General features: G+C 39.0%; 1 protein-coding gene across 1 annotated transcript; it reads left to right on the top strand.

Moving 5' to 3' along the window:
• Nucleotides 1–377: 377 nt before the first annotated feature.
• Nucleotides 378–2961, top strand: LOC143863651 (heavy metal-associated isoprenylated plant protein 32-like). Its single transcript, XM_077374415.1, has 3 exons — nucleotides 378–756; nucleotides 950–1025; nucleotides 1204–2961. Exons 1-3 carry the CDS (start codon nucleotides 718–720, stop codon nucleotides 2541–2543), a joined length of 1455 nt encoding a protein of 484 aa, XP_077230530.1. The 5' UTR covers nucleotides 378–717; the 3' UTR covers nucleotides 2544–2961.
• Nucleotides 2962–19104: the final 16143 nt, after the last annotated feature.

The following is a 19104-nucleotide window of genomic DNA, read 5'->3' as shown; positions in this document are numbered from 1 at the left end:
AATTTTGACGTCATTTTCAGAATATGGTAAATTTTAGGAATTTCGGTTTCGGTCCTCACCTGTATCTGAAATTTCGGATTTCGGTTGAAATTTAAAACCATGTACCACAAAAGGGACATTAATGGCATTTATTAATTATTATTAGGGTCTCTTTTGGTGGGGTTTTTGTCAGTAAGTCTCAGTTTCACCTCGTCATCTCATTTAAACATACCTCACTTTCTTACCTGAGCAGATTCATCTTTTTTACCTGAGCTTCAGCTCCAACCCGAGCTAAGCCATACCCAAGCCAAGCCATCAACAAAACAAAATTATTTACAACAGTGAAAAAGCTAAAACCCTAAAAATAAGAACAGTAACAAAGCTAAAAACAAGACAGAGAGTGAATAAATAAAGGGCAAAAGATAGGAGTTTTAGAGCTGTGTCTGTCTGTGGATTCTGTTTTGTGAACTCTCCTCCTCACTCTCTCTTTCTTCACCAAAACCCAACCTAAAAATGGCAGAGAAACAGTGATAAGAACATTTTCATGTGTAGCTACCACCTCTATAGCTACTTTTCTTCCTAATTCTCAGCCCAATAAACCAAACCCACTTGTTTTTCTCAAAGAAAAACCAAACCCACTTGTTCTTCTCAAAGATAAACCAAACCCCACTTGTTTTATCTATTTTTCTTTCTGGGTTTCCTCTCATTTATCTTTGTTTCTGCTCTTTGGTGTTAAGAATGAGTAAAGAAGGAGAGATCAAGTTCTTGAAGATCCAGGTACTCTTTTGTGTTTTTTTGGGTCTCTTTTTTTTTTTTTTTTCAAACCTCAAGATCTTTCTCATTACATTGTTTATTTTGTTTGTAGTTTTATTTGTATGAACCCTCCCATGACAAGTTTGATTCTTTTTTTCCCCTTTGGTTTTCTTTTGTTTCTTTTGTTTTCTTTTCTTGGGTTTGCTTGCATTTGCAGACTTGTGTTCTTAAAGTGAACATACACTGTGATGGATGCAAGCAAAAGGTGAAGAAGCTGCTTCAAAAGATAGATGGTATTTCTTTTTCCTCATTCAGTTTCAATGTACTCATTTTTTTAAAAATGGTTTTTTTAATAGATGAGTATTTTGTGTATTCTATAGTCTACATGTTATTTCTCTGAGTTGGGATTTTTTGGGGCCTATCTGTCTACTTTTCACTAGTTTTTGATGCATTTTTTATGGGTGTTTTTAGGAGTGTATACCACCACTGTAGATGCAGAACAGGGGAAGGTGACTGTTTCAGGGGATGTTGATCCATCCACCCTTATAAAAAAGTTGGCAAAATCAGGCAAACATGCAGAGTTATGGGGTTCAAAGGGTGGTAACAATCAGCTCAACAACCAGTTTCAAAAAATGCAAATTGAGAATGGTAAAGGTCAGAAAGATGGGAAATCTCAAAAGGGTGGAAAAGACCAAAAAGGAGGGGGTCAACAACAACAACAACAACAGCAACAACAATTACAACAAGAGCAACTCAAACAACTGCAGCAAATGAAAGGGTTCAAGGATCTAAAGCTACCCCAATTCAAGGACCTAAAGTTACCCTTCAAAGACCAAAAATCAGTCAAGTTTAACTTGCCTGAAGATGATGATGATTTTAGTGATGATGGGTTTGATGATGAGTTTGATGATGATGATGATGATTTTGATGAGTTTGATGATGAATATGATGATGAACATGAGGCGGCCTTGAAGGGTCATTCTTTCAAGGATCTTAAGATGAAACCCATGAATGTTCAAGGCATGCCCATGGGTAATGGTCATCATCCACTCATGAATGCCCAAATCATGAATGACAAAAAGGGTAATGGAAATGGTGGTAAGAAAGGTGGTGGAGATGTGAATATGCAAAATAATAAGGGTATGGGTGGAAATAATGATGGTAAAAATGGCAATGGTGGAAAGAAGGGTGGAGGAAACCAAAATGGGGGGAATCAAAATCAAGGTGGTGGTGCTGGGGGTGCTAAGAATGGAGCTAAAAATGGTGGGTTTCAAGATAACAAGAATGGGGCCAATGGGGGTGGGGGTGGGAATAACAAAATGGCAGGCAATAATGTTGGTAATAGTGGTGGGGGTGGAAATAACAATAATGTTCCAGTGGGTAAGAAAGGAGGTGGGGGAGGCAAGAATGATGTGGGCCCTGGGTTCCATGAGATGGATCTTAGCCGTGGTGTTGTGAATGCGGGTCAGATGGGGAATATTCCGGCGGGTCAGATGCGGAATATTACGGCGGGTCAGATGGGGAATATACCGGCGGTACAAGGGTTGCCGGCGATGAATGGCGGTGGATACTTCCAAGGTGCCGGGCCGGAAATTATGGCCGGAAATCCTTACCAACAGCAGTATCTAGCTGCTATGATGATGCAACAAAGGCAAAATGGGCAAAATGGGAATATTCCGCCTGCCGGGTTTCAGCCGATGGTGTACGCCCGGCCGCCTCCGGCTGTGGCGTACTACCCGCCCCCGCAGTACGTGCCGGAGCAGTACACTTACTTCAGTGATGAGAACACTAACAGCTGCTCAGTGATGTGATCTGATAATTGGGAATTGAGAATATTCCGGCGAGTGGGTCAGATTCCGGTGGTTTTGTTTTGGTTTGTTGGGTTTGGGTGTGTGGGTCAGATCCCCTTCTTGTTTGGTTCTAATGTTGAAATTCAAGGAAAAAGGGCAGTCTATACATGGAAAAAAAAGGAGTTATTTAGCTTCTACTTTTTAATTTTCCCTAAGTTGAAGTTAGGCATATTTATATATTTAGGCCATAATATATAGTATAGATATTATATTTAATATTATATGATGTTAAAGATTAGGGTGGGTTATGGTGACTCTTTATAAGAAGTGAAAAATGTAATGAGGCTAGATGCTTTCTCTAGTTCTGTTATGAGATGTGTCAATATGTGTTTATAAGTTGGAAAATAATGAAATGGCAGCAAGCCTACTTCAACTGCAAGTGCTCTGTTCTTCATTGTTGCCTTTATTTGGTACATTTGATTAATATCTTGTTTTGGGAAGTAACTAAGGAATTTTTGGCTTTTCCATTGTATCGTGTTTGCAATGAGGATTTTAAATGAGGCTAAGCTCTTTTGTTGGGATGATAACATGTGTTGATACAGCCATGGGGCTTTGAGATTTAAAGGGGCTCTGTTTGTTGAAAAACTAGTTCTCTAAGGCTCTGTTCACTTGCGTTCCCGGGAAAGTAAATCCCTGGAAAACAGTCTATTTTTTCTTGGTACCTTGACAAGATAGAATTCTGAGAAAGTAACAAGCCTAGGTAGAAAATGTCAAATAATGACATGGAAATTGCCAAAAATGATGTGAAAATTTCTCTTTTCTCATAAGTGTGGAAAATCAAATCCCACTATTTTGGTCGGATTTGCTTTCCCGGGAAAACTAGTGAAAAAAGGTGGGGCAAGCAGTTTCTCGGGAAACCTTTTCCTATACAGTTCCTGCGCACATGAACAGGCGCGGGAAACCTTTTCCTACGCAGTTTCCCTGGATTTCTTTTCCTTTCCCGGGAAAACAAGTGAACAAAGCCTAAAGTAACATGGAAAGTAGATGGTTAGTACATGATAAATTGATATTCACACTCCATTGTTAATATTTAAACTGTTGGCTCTAACAATTCCAGACAAGCTGTCAACATCTAATTAAAGCATCCAAAATGATTAAATGAGTAACAGTTGGCAACATCAAGACAAGGGATGATTTCAGTTCAATTTTCTTTTGGTGGGTAAGCTTTCTTTGGTGGGACCTTAATCAAACTGTTAGTGAATAAATAAAAACTGTTTTAGAAGTTCTTGTGGGCCTGATTATTGTAATGGGATTCTCTTCAATGTAGAAATTGAATTTAAGCCATTGCTTTTTTACATAATTTTTAAATATCCTTACTTGAGAAAGGGAACAAATGTTTGCTCTAAAAAAAAATTTTGGGTTGGAAAATGTAAAGAAATTTGTGTAGATTATTAATTACCCTTTCTAAAGGGTACTGATATTGGTACAACCATGTTTTAATATTTGCACAAACTGAGCTCGTCATTTCTTTTTAATTTGCTTCTCAGAGCTTTTTAGGAACTGTAATAACCATTTACAACTGTTTAAATATCAAAAGACGAATTGACTTAGTGCAATTATCAAAACATGGGAACCTTCTCTCTCTCTCTCTCGTTAATGGGAAAAGTATATCTAACCCTCTTTATAAAAAAATAAGGAATTAAGTAAGTATAAACTAAAGAGTAGATTGCCATTTCTATCTCAGATGGATTTTGCTAAAGGGTACTGATATTGTGACACCATGTTCTGTTATTAAGACAACTTGTCTTTTCGCATTTCTCTTAACTGCCCCCTTGTTGTATGACAGTAGTCATAAGTCATAACTCATAAATACACTAGATATAAATACACTAGATGGGGCTGTCTCAAGTAAGAAAAGGGGAAGAATATATCACTTCCCTTGTTCTTTCACTTTTACATATTGAGGTATGCTAAGCTCAAGGGCACCCTTTCAAAAATGAGCTTAAGGGGCACTCCCATTTGCTGCATATCACCATTTAGGCAATTGATATTCGCACACATGTTTGATATACGTGTTAAGCCTAAGGCATACCTATTATTATACGTAGCAGGCTCTCTCACATCTATAATTCCCATTTGTACTGGACTACTGGTTACTTCACTATTTCCGAAAGTTGAAAACTCGTATGAGAACCAAACAAAAGCACATGCACATCCACACGTGTCTATTTCAGGCGACCCCACGTGTGACCTTCTCGAGCAGGTGAGGAATCACATGGGCTTTGCTTGGAAATGATCTCTCTCTCTCTCTCTCTCTCTTTGTTTTTTTGGGGTCTTGGGCTCAAACCCACATAAGTGCTCTCACTTCATTATTCTTTTGCTACAAAAAGAGAATGCTTTTGTATAATTCAAAGCTGATATTGAGGAGGAAATCCTGGGAATTGCAGAAAAAGTGCTCTTTAATTTAGAATGGAAGAGAGAGAGAGGTGGCTTGAAATCATGGCAATGAGCTATGCAACCTCCTCACTTTTTCATTCTCTTTTCCTCACTTATTTGGCCGGATTTAACTCATGTTAAAACATAGGGAAATGATATATTCGAGTCTTTTTCTTCTTGGGACAATCCCCTCTACTGTAAAAGAGTAGTCATAAATACACTAGAGGGAGCTGTCCCAAGTAAGAAAAGGGTTCAAATATACCTCTTCCCTTAAACATACTTGGTAAATCCATCCCTTTTTTACTCAGCCATCTGAAATTTTATTCATTTATAAGAATACCCTTCTGCCCATCTATGTAATATGTATCTTTTACATGCTTTCACTTTTCTTAATTTAGTTGAAGGCCTATTTGGTTGATTTGATGGTTCACCAAATGCCTGTGCTACATGTGGCTTGTCTTTATTGAATAGGAACCGTTCATCTACTGGGTCCCACATGGATGGTCTACAATGAAATGTCTGATCCTGTGATCCATGACTTTCAAACTAATCATTAAAACAAAAATACCCATCAATTCACCTTCAATGGACTAACTAAGAAGTGTGTCATTCACTCCATCATACCAGGACAAATGATATTTCCACCCCCATCTTGTCCTCAAAAAGGTATCCTCTTGTTTACGCAAGTATTTTTAAAACAAATATAGTGGGGCCCATATTACTCAATAATCTAAACCCAAACCATTAGTTAAATAGGCCGTGCCCAAAAAATTATCTTCTTAGGCTCTGTTCACTTGTGTTCCCAGGAAAGCAAATTCCGAAAACAGCCTCTGTTTTTCCTTGACAAAACAGAATTCTGGTGTTCACTTGCTTTCTTGAGAAAGTAACAAGCCTAGGTGGAAAATGTCAAATAATGATATGAAAATTGCCAAAAATGATGTGGAAATGTCTCTTTTCTCACAAGTGTGGGAAACTAAATCCCACTATTTTGGTCGGATTTGCTTTCCCGGAAAAACTAGTGAAAAAAGGGGGGCAATTAGTTTCTCGGCAAGCCTATTCCTGCACACTTGAACAGGCACGGGAAACCTTTTCGTACACAGTTTTCCTGGATTTCTTTTCCTAATGCCACGTCAGATTCCCGAGAAACCTTTTCTTTTCCTTTCTCAAGAAAACTATAAATATGATATCGGGGCACAGCCTACTTAAGTTGGAGCACAACAAATGAATGGTTTGGATCGTGAAATAATATGGGCCCCACTGTATTTTATTTAAAATACTTACATGTACAATGTACACAAATCCATTTTAATCTCCTTTCTTGAGATTTTATATGATACATGGCATGTAGGTCAGTTAAAATACACCCACCACCAAAAAAGTAAAATGGGTACCTCCTATCTAGGTGATCTAAGCCGTTCATTTATCGATCCTCTCCGTCATAGGATGATCATAATCCTCAATATTTGGTGTAAAATGGATGGATTAGAAAGATGAAAAAGATTGATGATTTAAAAACCTCTACGAATCGAAGGGTTAGGATCATCCTATGGTGAAGATTTTTGGGGTAAGACCCATCTAATTCGGGGACCACCAAATGAATGGTTTAGACCATCTAAACAGGCGGGCCCATTGATCTTTCACATTATACTTATTACTTAGTCTTAGAATTTGAACAAAAGGCAAGGGCATATTTGGTAATGAACAATCCACACAAGGATCCAAGACACAATAACGACAAGGTGGGCCCCACCTATCTCTGTTATGGTATTCTCATCAGAAACTGCATGTGGACGGTCTCACCAAGTGTCTCCGCTTTAATTATCAACGCCATAAGGAGCAAGGGGCGTTATATTTGAGGAAAAAGAAATAAAACTAACCCCCCTTTTTGATTTCCACACCCCCTCCACTCAAGCATCAAAGGTCCCACCATATTGACCAAACCATCGTGTACCTTCTAAGTTCTACATACCAAGGTCCACCATGACTTGTCACTCACCTCAGTGCCCTTCTAAAAATCAACACCTACATGATAAATTATTGAAGGGAATATTCGCCCCCTTTTCTTACTTTGGACAGTCCCTTATAACTAGGGGTGCAACTCGGGTCGGGTAAAAAGTCGGGTCTGGTCAGGTTCGGCTTTGGGTTGAGTTTTCCCAACTCGGGCTGAGGGTCTGGGTAACCCAACCCTAATGAAACCGGACATTTTTTATAATTTTTTTTTGTAAGCTTAAAAACTCGGGTGAGTTGGGTTGGATATCGGGTCTGGTCGAGTTCAGGTTGGGAAAAAGGGTTCCTCGGGTTGGGTCAGGTTGGCCTCAACCCAACCCCAGTTGCATCCCTAACTACTCTTTCGTAAGACAAGGGGCTGTCCAAGCGGGAAAATGGGTGGATATATCAATTCCCATTATAATGAAAGGTGAGTGGTTCTGTGCTCTCACTTTTGTGATGTGGGTTTTACAGTTTTTACTAGACACCTTTTGTTTTGGATTTGTGCTTTATCTATTTGGGTCTTATTTCAACCACTACATGAAAACACTAGTGCAATTTCCCCCCATTTCCTGCCTTAATTAGAAGAAAACGATATTTCCACCCCTTTATGATAATTTCCATCGTTTTCATTTGTCTTTTTTCCTAAAAATAAAGAAAAAGATTAACAAAAAGGATGTGAAAATGAAACCATTTTTTACTAACAGACAGCAGACAAGAAAGGCTGAAAAATGCTGCCTTTGGGGAAGGAATGAGGTTTTTTGTTTGTTTGAGTATGTGAGATCTCACCGTTGGATTGAGTTGAAATAAACCGTTAGATGATCTTTGTCGTATATGGCAAATGGGTTAAATGAGATAACCTAGCTTAGATTAGGTAGCTACTAATTATATTATATTAGAGTATTATATTCGTATATTTTTCCATGTTTTTCATAACATCTTTCTATATTAACTCTCTGAGTAACGATTTTTATATAAACACACATTAAGGGTCTGTTTGGATACGCGGATTTTAGAATTCAGGTTTTAGTTTGAAAATAGTGTAAAAAAGAGTCATGATCAAGCTGCTGGTATGCTGTCCTGACGATGTTTCTTGAATTTTAAGTAAGAAATCCAGGTTTTAGAAATCTCTCATGCATCCTGAGATTTCTAAAACCTAGAAACATGGGACGATCGCCTCTCTTGCTGTAGGAAAGAAGGGCGAGAAATCAGAAAACAGCGTCTGGTCTCTTTCTTCTCTCGCCTAGCATCTGCAACTTTGAGGAAATCCAAAATTCCAAAATCCGCATATCCAAACGGCCCCTAAGGCTAGACCTGGCAAAAGTGACCCGTGCCCGCGGGTCGACCCGGCCCACCCGCAAATTTGCTGGCACGGGTCTAAGTTTCCGTGACCCGTCAAAAACCAACCCGCGGGTGACCCAACCCGCAAAAACATGGGTCGGGTCGGGTCAACCCGCGGGCACCCGCATTTTTACAGTATTTTTTTATCTTTTTGAGAATGTTATCATCACTGCTGTTTGTTTTTTATGAGTAACTCCTCACTTTATAAAAAGTACGGTATGTCCTGCACCGTAGGATTATCCAAAGTTCCAAACCGTCCATTAGATGGGCCATACCCTAAATAGGTTATGCCCCAAAATTATTTCCATCGGTTGATTCTAACCCTCCGATCTATAGAGGGTTAGGATCAACCCTCTAACATTCAGATTGGAGGGATATGATCATCCTATGGAAATGATTTTTGGAGCATAACCTATTTAGGCTATGGCCCAACTAATGGACGGTTTGGATCATCCTATGGTGTGGGCCATACATAAAGTGAGAGTGCCTAGTAGTGTTGATAACATTTAAATGTGGTGTTTATTTTATTAGAATTTGCTATCAAGCTTCTCCTTTGGCAATTTCTCGGCAAGTGGCTTTGTGTATGCAAAGATGCGCGCATCCAAATGTTGCTAAAATGTTCCTAGAAAATGTAAAAAAGTAATCATTACACCACAAAAAGTAAATTAGCTAAATTATAAAGTTTTGAATGAAAAATTACCTAGAAAGGGTTATAAAATTTTAAAATTACGAAAAAAATACCAAATCACATATCGGAAGTTATGACAATTACTGGAAAAATTGTCTGTCAAATCAAAATAATTATTACAATCCCATATTTGCGGCATATTTGCGGGTGACCCGCGGGTTGACCCCGCCCACCCGCGGGCCGCGCGGGTCACGTAAATTTTGACCCGCCAAAATGCGGGTCATTTTCTCACCCCACCCGTGGACCTGCACCCGCATCACCCGCGGGTTGACCCGGCCCGACCCACCCGTTTGCCAGGTCTACCTAAGGCTCTTTGTAATTCAACCAAGAAATCAAGATAGATAGAAAAACTTATATTTCAACACACTAGTCCAATCTACCACTAATTTGATCCAACAGTGACATCTCACATATTCTTACATTTTTAATCTCAGCCATCAACGGAAAAGTAAATGGAAGTGATTTCAGGGATCACCCAGTACTGTATTTTTTTTTTATGGGTTACCCATTACTGTATTTATGATGCTTTTTTGACCCTGGATGGGTGGCCCAGGAAGAAAAAGGAGCGAAATCATTTTCCAACATTTAAGACCATGACCTCTCATTATTGCGCGTCCCTTTCTTCCTATCCAATGTTGCCTTGTCATTTCATTTATCATAATTGGATTCATTCATATAAAAGCCTGTGATGGGGTGCCATTATTCAAAAGAAGGGAGTGCCTCTGTCATTATGGAAATATCCCCATATTGATATTCATGGTCGTTTGTCAAAACCACTTTTTCAAAGGAGTAAAGTACCGAATGAGAGCTGATGTTTGGGAAAATTAAGGAATACAGGCACCTTTTAAAACAAGAACGAAACACGGGCAAATCTTCAAAATCGGGTGGTCAAAAGACCCTCGTACCCTTCTGAAATCGACATAGTCCTCCTTTTTCATTACTGCCTATTAAAGTGGCACGCTTCACGAGGATTCTTTTGGTTCGTTTGAATGAGTATTTGAATCGAAAGAACTTTTGGTTCGTTTCTATCTTAATCGTCGGAAATAACTAGAGACGGATGGATGTTTGAAACGTGTTGGAAAACTTAAACTTTTTGGAACGCTAACGTAATTAAGTACTTTAGTGAGCAGTGTCGTCTTTTCTCACTTATCTTTTGTCTTAGAACAGTAATGTTATTGAATACGTCTCTTTTGGCTTAGAATCTTTCCCTTATCTTTTGGTCCTCATTATTTAAGCCGGCTTACCTATTAATTATGCTGGTGTACCCATTATTTCTGCCGGCGTACACCGTATTTCCGCCGGCGTACAACCTATTTCCGCTTACATCATATTTCTGCCGGTGTACCCATTATTTCTCTTATGGCTTAGAATCTTTTCTCTTCTCTTTTGGTCATCATTATTTACGCCGGCTTATCCCATTATTTACTTTTTCCGCTGGTGTACCCCATTATTTCTTCCAGCGTACACTATATTTCTCTTTTGGCTTATAATCTTTTCCCTTCTCTTTTGATCATCATTATTTATGCATGCTTACCCCATTAGTTACGCTTTCCGCCAGCGTACCCCTTTATTTTCATTGGCGTACCAATTATTTCCGCCGGCGTACACCCTATTTCTCTTTTGGCTTAGAATATTTTCTCTTCTCTTTTAGTCCTCATTATTTACGCCGGCTTACTTATTTACGCTTTTCTCCGGCATACCCCATTATTTCCGCCGGTGTACCCATTATTTCCGCTGACGTACACCCTATTTCTCTTTTGGCTTAGAATCTTTTCCCTTCTCTTTTGGTCCTCATTATTTCCGCTTTCCGCCGACGTACCCATTATTTGCGCTGGCGTACACCCTATTTATCTTTTGGCTTAGAATATTTTCCCTACTCTTTTGGTCGATCATCATTATTTACGCCGGCTTACCTTATTATTTACGCTTTCCGTTGACGTATCTCTTTATTTCTGCCTGCGTACCCACGAATTCCGCTGGCGTACACTCTATTTCCGCTTACACCCTATTTTCGGCGGCGCACCCCTTAATATTCCGAAGGTGTACTCAACCAAAAGAGATGTGAGAAATAATAAAATATTCAATAAAGTCGTCGTTCTAAGCCAAAAGAGGCGTACTCAATAACGTTACCGTTATAAGCCAAAAGAGAAGTGAAAAGATAGAAACGAACCTAAAGCCAAAAGAGACGTATTCAATAACGTTACCATTTTAAGCCAAAAGAGAAGTGAGAAAAGATTATGATTGACTTTGGGTTGTCAACGTTCCAAAAAAAATTTCAACACATGTCAAGCATCCATCCTTCTCTAGTTATTTCCGACGGCCAAAATAGAAATGAACCAAAGGTTTTTTCGGTTCAAATACGCATTCAAACGAATCAAAAGAAGCCTCGTGAAGCACGCCAATTTAATAGCAGTAATGAAAAAGGTTGACTCTGTCCATGTCAGAAGGGTATCAGGGTCTTTTGACCACCCGATTTTGAAGATTGGCCTGCGTATTTTGTTATTGTTTTAAAAGGTGCCCCCAATCCGTAATTCCTCTAAACATCGGCCCACATTCCGTACTTTTCTCTTTTCAAAGGGATTTCTTAACTATAGTGATGCACTGATGCTACTGTATTGACTCCTATTTGACAAGGTGGGTGTCATTAGTCATATCTACTTAAACTTTCAGTCACATTTTTTCTGTTCCTCTCAGATTTTTTTAAGGTAAAAGGCATTCACGATCTATTCAAATGATGTTGATAGAAGAACTTTTGTTGATAAGATCATGGGGGTCGTTGAATTGAAGGGGATGGACTTACTTAAAACGAGGCTTACTTTTAGTAAACAACATAAAAGAAAGAGAGTATGACCCACTGAAGAAGCATGGAATCATCTTCATCTTAGAAAAATAGGCCGTAGAATGTTCTTGGGATAATCTCGACTGGGTTCATGAAAAAAGCAAAAAAATATGATGAAATATGAGGGTTTATTGCATAATTATGGTACATCTTGATGAATTAGGACCATCCATTTAGTGGGCCCTATCAAAATCTTCTAGACTTTAGGCTATCGTATCAATTCTTTCAAATTCATATTTGGCCATTGAATCATGCAACCATGTTGAACTATCTGCATCATGATGAATCAGGACCATCCATTTAGTGGGCCCTATCCTATCAATTCGATTAAACGCATTTCTGGCTGTTGAATCATATGTTAGGGAGACATCAACTATGTTGAATTAGCCGCATGTTAAGGACATCTACTATATTTGCCGCCATTCTAGTATGCTGAAACCGAACCGAGGGACCCTCCACACTAACATCTCTAAGATCGAATCTCCACGAGGGTGTGTGCGTCCTATCTAGCCACCTGATTACACTAAGGGAGTCACCCTCCACACTAATCTTATCCAAGGCTCCTCCAGCCCTCACTCTGACCTTCATGCATGTTTCTTTGGCTGTTTAGGGTACTGAGGCCCCACTATGTAAATAGTTTTAATTCATCAGAAGATGGGCCCCGCCTATGCAATACCAGTGCAACCCATTATATCATAATTGCTTTTGAGTGGCTCATTGATTTTAAAAAATATTATTGATGTATTTTTGGCCTTATCTTCTCATGATGACCTTCCTACCATGCTGCCATGTATTGGTGGGCAATAATTCACCTTTAAATAATAATCTACCCATAAAGCAACTAGTAGATACTAAATATAAAATACATGTAATTGAGAGAGAGAGAGAGAGAGAGAGAGAGAGAGAGAGAGAGAGAGAGGATTAGGTTGGATTGAAGGAGACATGGTGATAAAGAAAAATATTGTAGGGAGGGAGGTGAGAAGACAAGTTTCTACGTAAAATATATGTTGAGATAAGAGTTATAGAATGAGTGGTTTTAGTCGCTATGACAAATACATTCTAGAGGCTGTTAATAACGTTATCTACAAAACAAGTTGTGGAGGAAAATGATATCTTATTATAAGTACTAAAATGGAAAGACAATCATGCACATGACCAACCTCACTCAATTCACAACTGGTTTTGGCTCATTCAACCAACCCATTACACTAATTTCTCTAGAAATTTATTTAAACCATTTTGCAGTCTACATTTAAGATCGGATCTATGGGTAATTAAGCTGTATAATTATATTTTTTTTCTAGAGCAATGATAGATGCAAGGGAGCCCTTGCATAAAGAGCCGTAAAAGGGCCCGTGATTGGTTCCACGACATTGAGTGTAACCGAATTTACGTTTTCAACTGATTTTAAATGGTTACACTCAATGACGTGGAACCAATCAAGGGCCCTTTTTTAGCTCTTTATGCAAGGGCTCCCTTGCATCTATCATTCCTCTTTTTTCTATTTTGTGTTTCTTTTATTTAGGATAAGAGCGGATTTAGCATATATATATTCATTTACCAAACATGATAGACGCATGGGTATTCCATTGCAAGGAACTATTCATTTTTTCAATCCGGTGTTGTAATAAGATTAACAAAACGATCCCTTTGGATCTTGGGCATTCAAATCAAATAAAAATTCAGTTTCTTATAAGATAGGTTAGAAATACCTTGCACCATAACTGATCCTTTGAAGCTTGTAATCTGACGACATTCTTCGCTTTTCTGACCACGGAGTCGACTCAGAAACGCTCCTTGTTCTTCTCTTCCTTCTCCTCACCGCACGGTTTATGGGAAACCTAGCTTTCCTTAGACGTGAGCTCTCTTTAGGAAGAGTTGGAATTAGATGGTGAGAGGAAGAGGGACCAAGAGCTTTAGTCATAGGCCAAGAAAGCTCCCATAAAGCTTTCCTAACATAGCAAATTCGTTTGGCACCTTTGGCTCGATATTAGTAAGTCTTTTAATTAGTGCTAACTTAGAGCCCAAGAACCTTTCCAAACAAGTGTGAATAGTTACCAAAACCAAAGGTAATGCAAGGCCATTCACAAGGTTATTAATTTTAAACATAGAAAGTTCTAACACCCGGAGTTTATATTGGAACATGGGGCGGTACTTGGAATTACAAAGAACTTTTCATGATCTACTACTATGTTACCTGGTTCATCACTTCACTAGGTACGGATGGGCTTCTTTGGAATGAAAGACGCTCTACGCACATGAAAGATAAGGCCAAACCTATAAATATTATTAGGGATTTGCTGGGGACCATCGCAGAAGGCATTTCACGGACCGTCCGTTGCATAAGAGAGCAGCCACATAGGCTAACTTTTCAACAGATTTTGTCTTATTCTCCAAGGTGGCTGCTCTCTCATGCAACAACTGGTCCGCAAAATGCCTTCTGCGATGGTCCCTAGTAAATCCCATATTATTATTGAGAAGGTGAAGGTATGTGTAAAAACTGTTGCTAGATCTTTTAAACCTTCTTTAAATTGGTCGCCGATTGAAGTTTGTGCCCTTGGGGTCTATTGATATGATGTCTAACCACGTGAAAATTTCGAGGGTGGCTCAAGTGAAATAGATTAAGCCCAAGAAATATGAGTTCAAATTGAATATGGATGGTGCCTCTAAAGGTAATCCTGGCTTATCAAGGTGAAGAAGGAATCATAAGAAACCATAAAGGGGAGGGTTTGTTTGCTTATTCTCAATTTTATCATAATGGCACTAACTTTTTTTTTTTGGTTGGGTAAGTTGGGTTTGGCAGGGACCCCTACTGGCTTTTTTGATAAAGAGAAAGATGGAACAATAATAGGCACAAAACCAACACACGAGAGAGGGAAAACGAAGGTTTAGCACACATGAGTGACAAACACTAAGCCTATATGTTCAACACTAGTGAATTACATAATGAGCTAATTTGGTAGTGGTATGCTAAGCTCTTTGTGAGCATCTTGGCTAATTTTTCTTGTGAACTTTCTGTCATGATTCATTTGATTTCTCAAGTTCTGGATTCTCTTCTTCACAAATATCCCCTTACTCTCCGATGCAGTACCCTCACAGATTAGAGAGTTGGGTCATCTAAAATAAGATGTACCCCGTAAATCATCTCTGTAGGATGATCCTAACATGTGCAATCCCTTTACAGATCAGAGACTTTGATCATCCTATAGAAATGATTTTTGGGAATAGCATTGTGGCCCTATAAATGAACGGTTTGGATCATCCTATGAAGTGGGCCTCACAGCACTTTTTGAATAAAATCGGATTCACGAGTATACACCATATAAATTCTCATCCTATGAAGTGGGCCTCATGTTTCACGAGCACAACATCATATAGAATCTATTCTTATCAAATCAGAACAAAAGTGGCCTGATTATGATCCGCTTCAGTCCTTCACGGAGAAGCAGTAAACACGAGTTTCTCAGATTAAAAAACAAATCAATATGGTGTTGAAAGTCAAGGCAGGCAGCATTCCCAAGGGAAGAGAGAGCACAAATGCCGATGGGAATCTCACATGGAATGGCCCAGAATTCGTTAAACCAACTTTTTGACTTTCTCTACTCATTCTTCCAAGGAAAACTCTTTCAAATAAACAAAGAGACCCCTTTTCAACATTCCTCTTTCAAATATTACTTTGTTTCTTGTGCCAGACAAAAAACTTCACTCTACAGCCAAATTATACTGGACTCACAAGATAATCTCCACTATGGTGGGCCATCCATCAAAACATGAGGCTTCAAGTGGTGTGGACGCACCCTATGCATGGGTTTGGGCAGGGACGGTGGGTCGGCCCTATCAATATATGAGGTACAAAATAGAGGAAGTGACATATATATATTCACCTATTTCTTTGTCAGGCCACCCCATATGTGATATTGGTAGGGAATTCACCCCTAAAAGCTAGCCATTAGAGGGAGAGTGCCCATTCCCTTATAACTCATCCCCATCAATCTCACTTATCCGATGTGGTACTATTTGCTTTTGCGTGGAATCCCAACAGTCTCCCCCTCCACGCAGAAGCAATGTGGACAATCTCGCCTCTTTACGCGGTGGCAACGTGGGAACCAGGAGATACTGTACTGGGGTTTTCGAAACAGGATGCAAACCAGGGTTACCACACCCTGAGCTCCAGGGGCGATGCCAGAAATTTTGCACAAGGGGAGCAAAATTATAGTAATTTTTTATCTATCTTAAAATTAAGATAGAAATTTTTTTTATCTTGCATAAGGGGGCAAAAATTATAGTAAATTTTGCACAAAAAAGGGAGATAAAAATGGTAAAATTTAAATTTTAAACTTATTTTCTATCTTAGGGACTATTGGAAAGGGGGGCGCAATTTTTAAAAAAGGGGGTAAGTATAAAAAAATATTAAAAAATAAAGGAATATTTTTTTTTTCCAAAAAATTAAGGGGGGCAATTGTCCCCCTTTCCTCTCATGTGGCATCGCCCCTGCTGAGCTCTGATACATTTTTTAGGGAATTTTAATCACTCACCCCTAAAAGCTAGCCGTTAGAGGGAGGATTCCCATTCCCTTATAATTAACCCATCCCCATCCATCTCACTCAACCAATGTGGGACTATTTGCTTCTGCGTGGAACCCAACAATATTTAGGGGCGCAACTTGGGTCGGGTTGAACTTTAAAAAAAGAAGAAGAAGAATTGGAATCAACCCAAACCCCATCCGATTTTATTTGTAAAAGCTCAACCCGAATTTAAAAAAACAAACCCGAGTTGCACCCTTAATTTATGACTAATCTTTTTACAACTATGCCCGGGGAAGAAAATGAGGCAAATATATCCATGTGGTAGAAGCATGTTGCTAGTGTTTTTTTTTTTTATGATGCGTTTTTATTAATCCATAATACAACCACCACTAACAATCAACATCTTTGATGGCGTGCACAAACGGGCATGGACTTGGCAAAATATGGGTGACAATGATTAGTTTCCCTAAGAATGAAAGCTCATTTAAATAATAAAACTTAGGAACTATGTAAAGAATGAGCTTGGTCTTAAGCAAGGAAAGTAGTGTGAGGAAAAGGGTTTTTCTTGATACAAAAACAAGAGAGAGTTATCTTTCATGGCTTTCCCAAAGAAACCACATATGAAAGACCAAGCTTTCTTGTCTGTGCATTAAGAAAATCCCGTTATGGCTTTCCCAAAGAAGCCACATATGAAGGAGACCACTCCTTGTTTGTGCATTAAGAAAACCCCTTTTCTTACACTCTTATTCTTTACAAACTTTGAGTCTAATTCATAATCTTTAGATCTACTTGTTTGTGGTAGAGATCTACATGTTTCTGATTCCTATTTTACCTTGCTCCATTGTTGCATACTACATATGCTTTGAAATTGGTTAGTTTTCAAACAAAAAATCTTGTTTTTTGCCAGTGATATATGATGTTTGAACTTATTTTTCGACCAACAAACTAACAATCTTACGATAAACCCTAAGAATATACTTTCACCAGTACTCGGAGGGCGCAAGGCATCCAATTAGGCTATGTGAGTGCACACACTTACAGCAGAGTTGTTGTATCACGGAGGCATACTTTCGGAAAACCCTATATGCACCGTCGATTCTTCTTATGTGTTGGGACATTTGCCTTAAGACAGTGGATTCAGATTCGATATAAGTCATCTCTTTACATTTACCTTTGATTCTTGATATTGTTTTCAAATTCAATTGTGCGGTGTATACATTTTAAATTTTAAGAGTACATGATGGCATGATTTTTGTGCTATATGGGATCCATAGCAAGGCCCACCCAATGTACGGTTCAGATCAATGAAGATCAAGCAAGGGTGAGTATTATTGGAGTGCGTCATTATACTCTCTACCACTTGAATTCGTCTTAAGTTGATTAAATGAGATCTTATACAGCTCGTGAAGTCCAGTATTATTTGAAAAGTACATTGGGCCTACTTTATAAGATGATCCAAACCGTTCATTTATTGGGCTGCAACCAAAGTAGGCCGTACTCCATAGATCATTTCCATAGTATGATCCTAGCCCTCCAATCTGTAGTGGACTGTACATTATAGTAGCCAGTACAGATCGGAGGGTTAGGATCATCCTATGGAGATGATCTACAGGGTACAGCCTATTATGCTGTGGCCCAACAAAATGAACGGTTTGGATCATCTACAGGGTACAGCCTATTTATGTTGGCAACAATCAACTGACTGAGATGGAAAAAGAGATAGAGTGCAGAAAGGGGAAATCTAGGAATATGATATTGTTTTTTTGTGGTCAGTTAGGAAAATATCTTCTACCAAAAGTAGGACCCACAATCTTCTGCAGCCGTTCGATTAATGCCAAGCGTACGGTTACGATGTTTCTTTATTTCAGCAAGGGTCCATAAGTACTTATTTTTCGAGTGCGCGTGAAGATCTGTATTTTTAGAAAGTACAGTGGACCCACTTCCTAAGGAAGTGTTTTATACGATGAATGGGCGTGTAGACGCGTACTCATCATCCCATCTACTGTTGGTTGCTGAGTACGTGTTTACACGCCCATTCATTGTATAATTTTTCCTTGTTAAGTTGATCCAAACCGTTCATTTGATCATTCACAACCTAAATGTTCTGGACCCATGAAATATCTCTATTGGATGATCTTAACCCTCAAATTTGTAGGGGAATGTACAATATCAACCTCCCGGCAGATCGGAGGGTTAGGATCATCCTATGGAGACGATTTTTTAGTGTACAACCGAGATTTTATACTGTGTAAGCCCTTATAGTACCGTATTTTTCAAAAAGTACTGTACGGAACCCATCATAGGATGATCGAAACCGTCCATGTGATGGACCACAACATAAATAGGTTGTGCCCCAAAAATCATTTCCACAGGATGATAAGAGATCTCTGATCTATAGAGGTTTCCATAATATGCCGTTCTTCTATAGATCAGAGGGTTGGGATCATTATAGAGAATTAATTTTTTGGGGCACAACCTATTTACATTGTGGCCCATCACATGAACGGTTTGGATCATCCTATAGTGTGGTCCGTACAGTACTTTTTGAAAAATTACAGGACTCAATACAGCAAGGTTGTGCTCCATCAAATTAACGATCTGGATCATCCTCAGACACCGACAACGACCGTACTTTTTGGAAAATACTGGACTTCATGCGCACAGATCCTATAAAATCTAGAAAGGTAAAAAGGTAAAAATTAAAACAGAATAAAGCAAGGAGTTCGTGAAGCCGAGCCGAGCCGAGCCGAGTTGAGAGAGAGTTTT

Source organism: Tasmannia lanceolata, unplaced genomic scaffold, assembly GCF_043159265.1.
Source record: "Tasmannia lanceolata isolate RefF3 unplaced genomic scaffold, GAP_Taslan_0.1 ptg000002l, whole genome shotgun sequence".
In the NCBI taxonomy this organism is placed as follows: Eukaryota; Viridiplantae; Streptophyta; class Magnoliopsida; order Canellales; family Winteraceae; genus Tasmannia; species Tasmannia lanceolata.
Note: the sequence above shows the minus strand (reverse complement) of the source record. Positions and strands in the feature narration are given on the sequence as shown.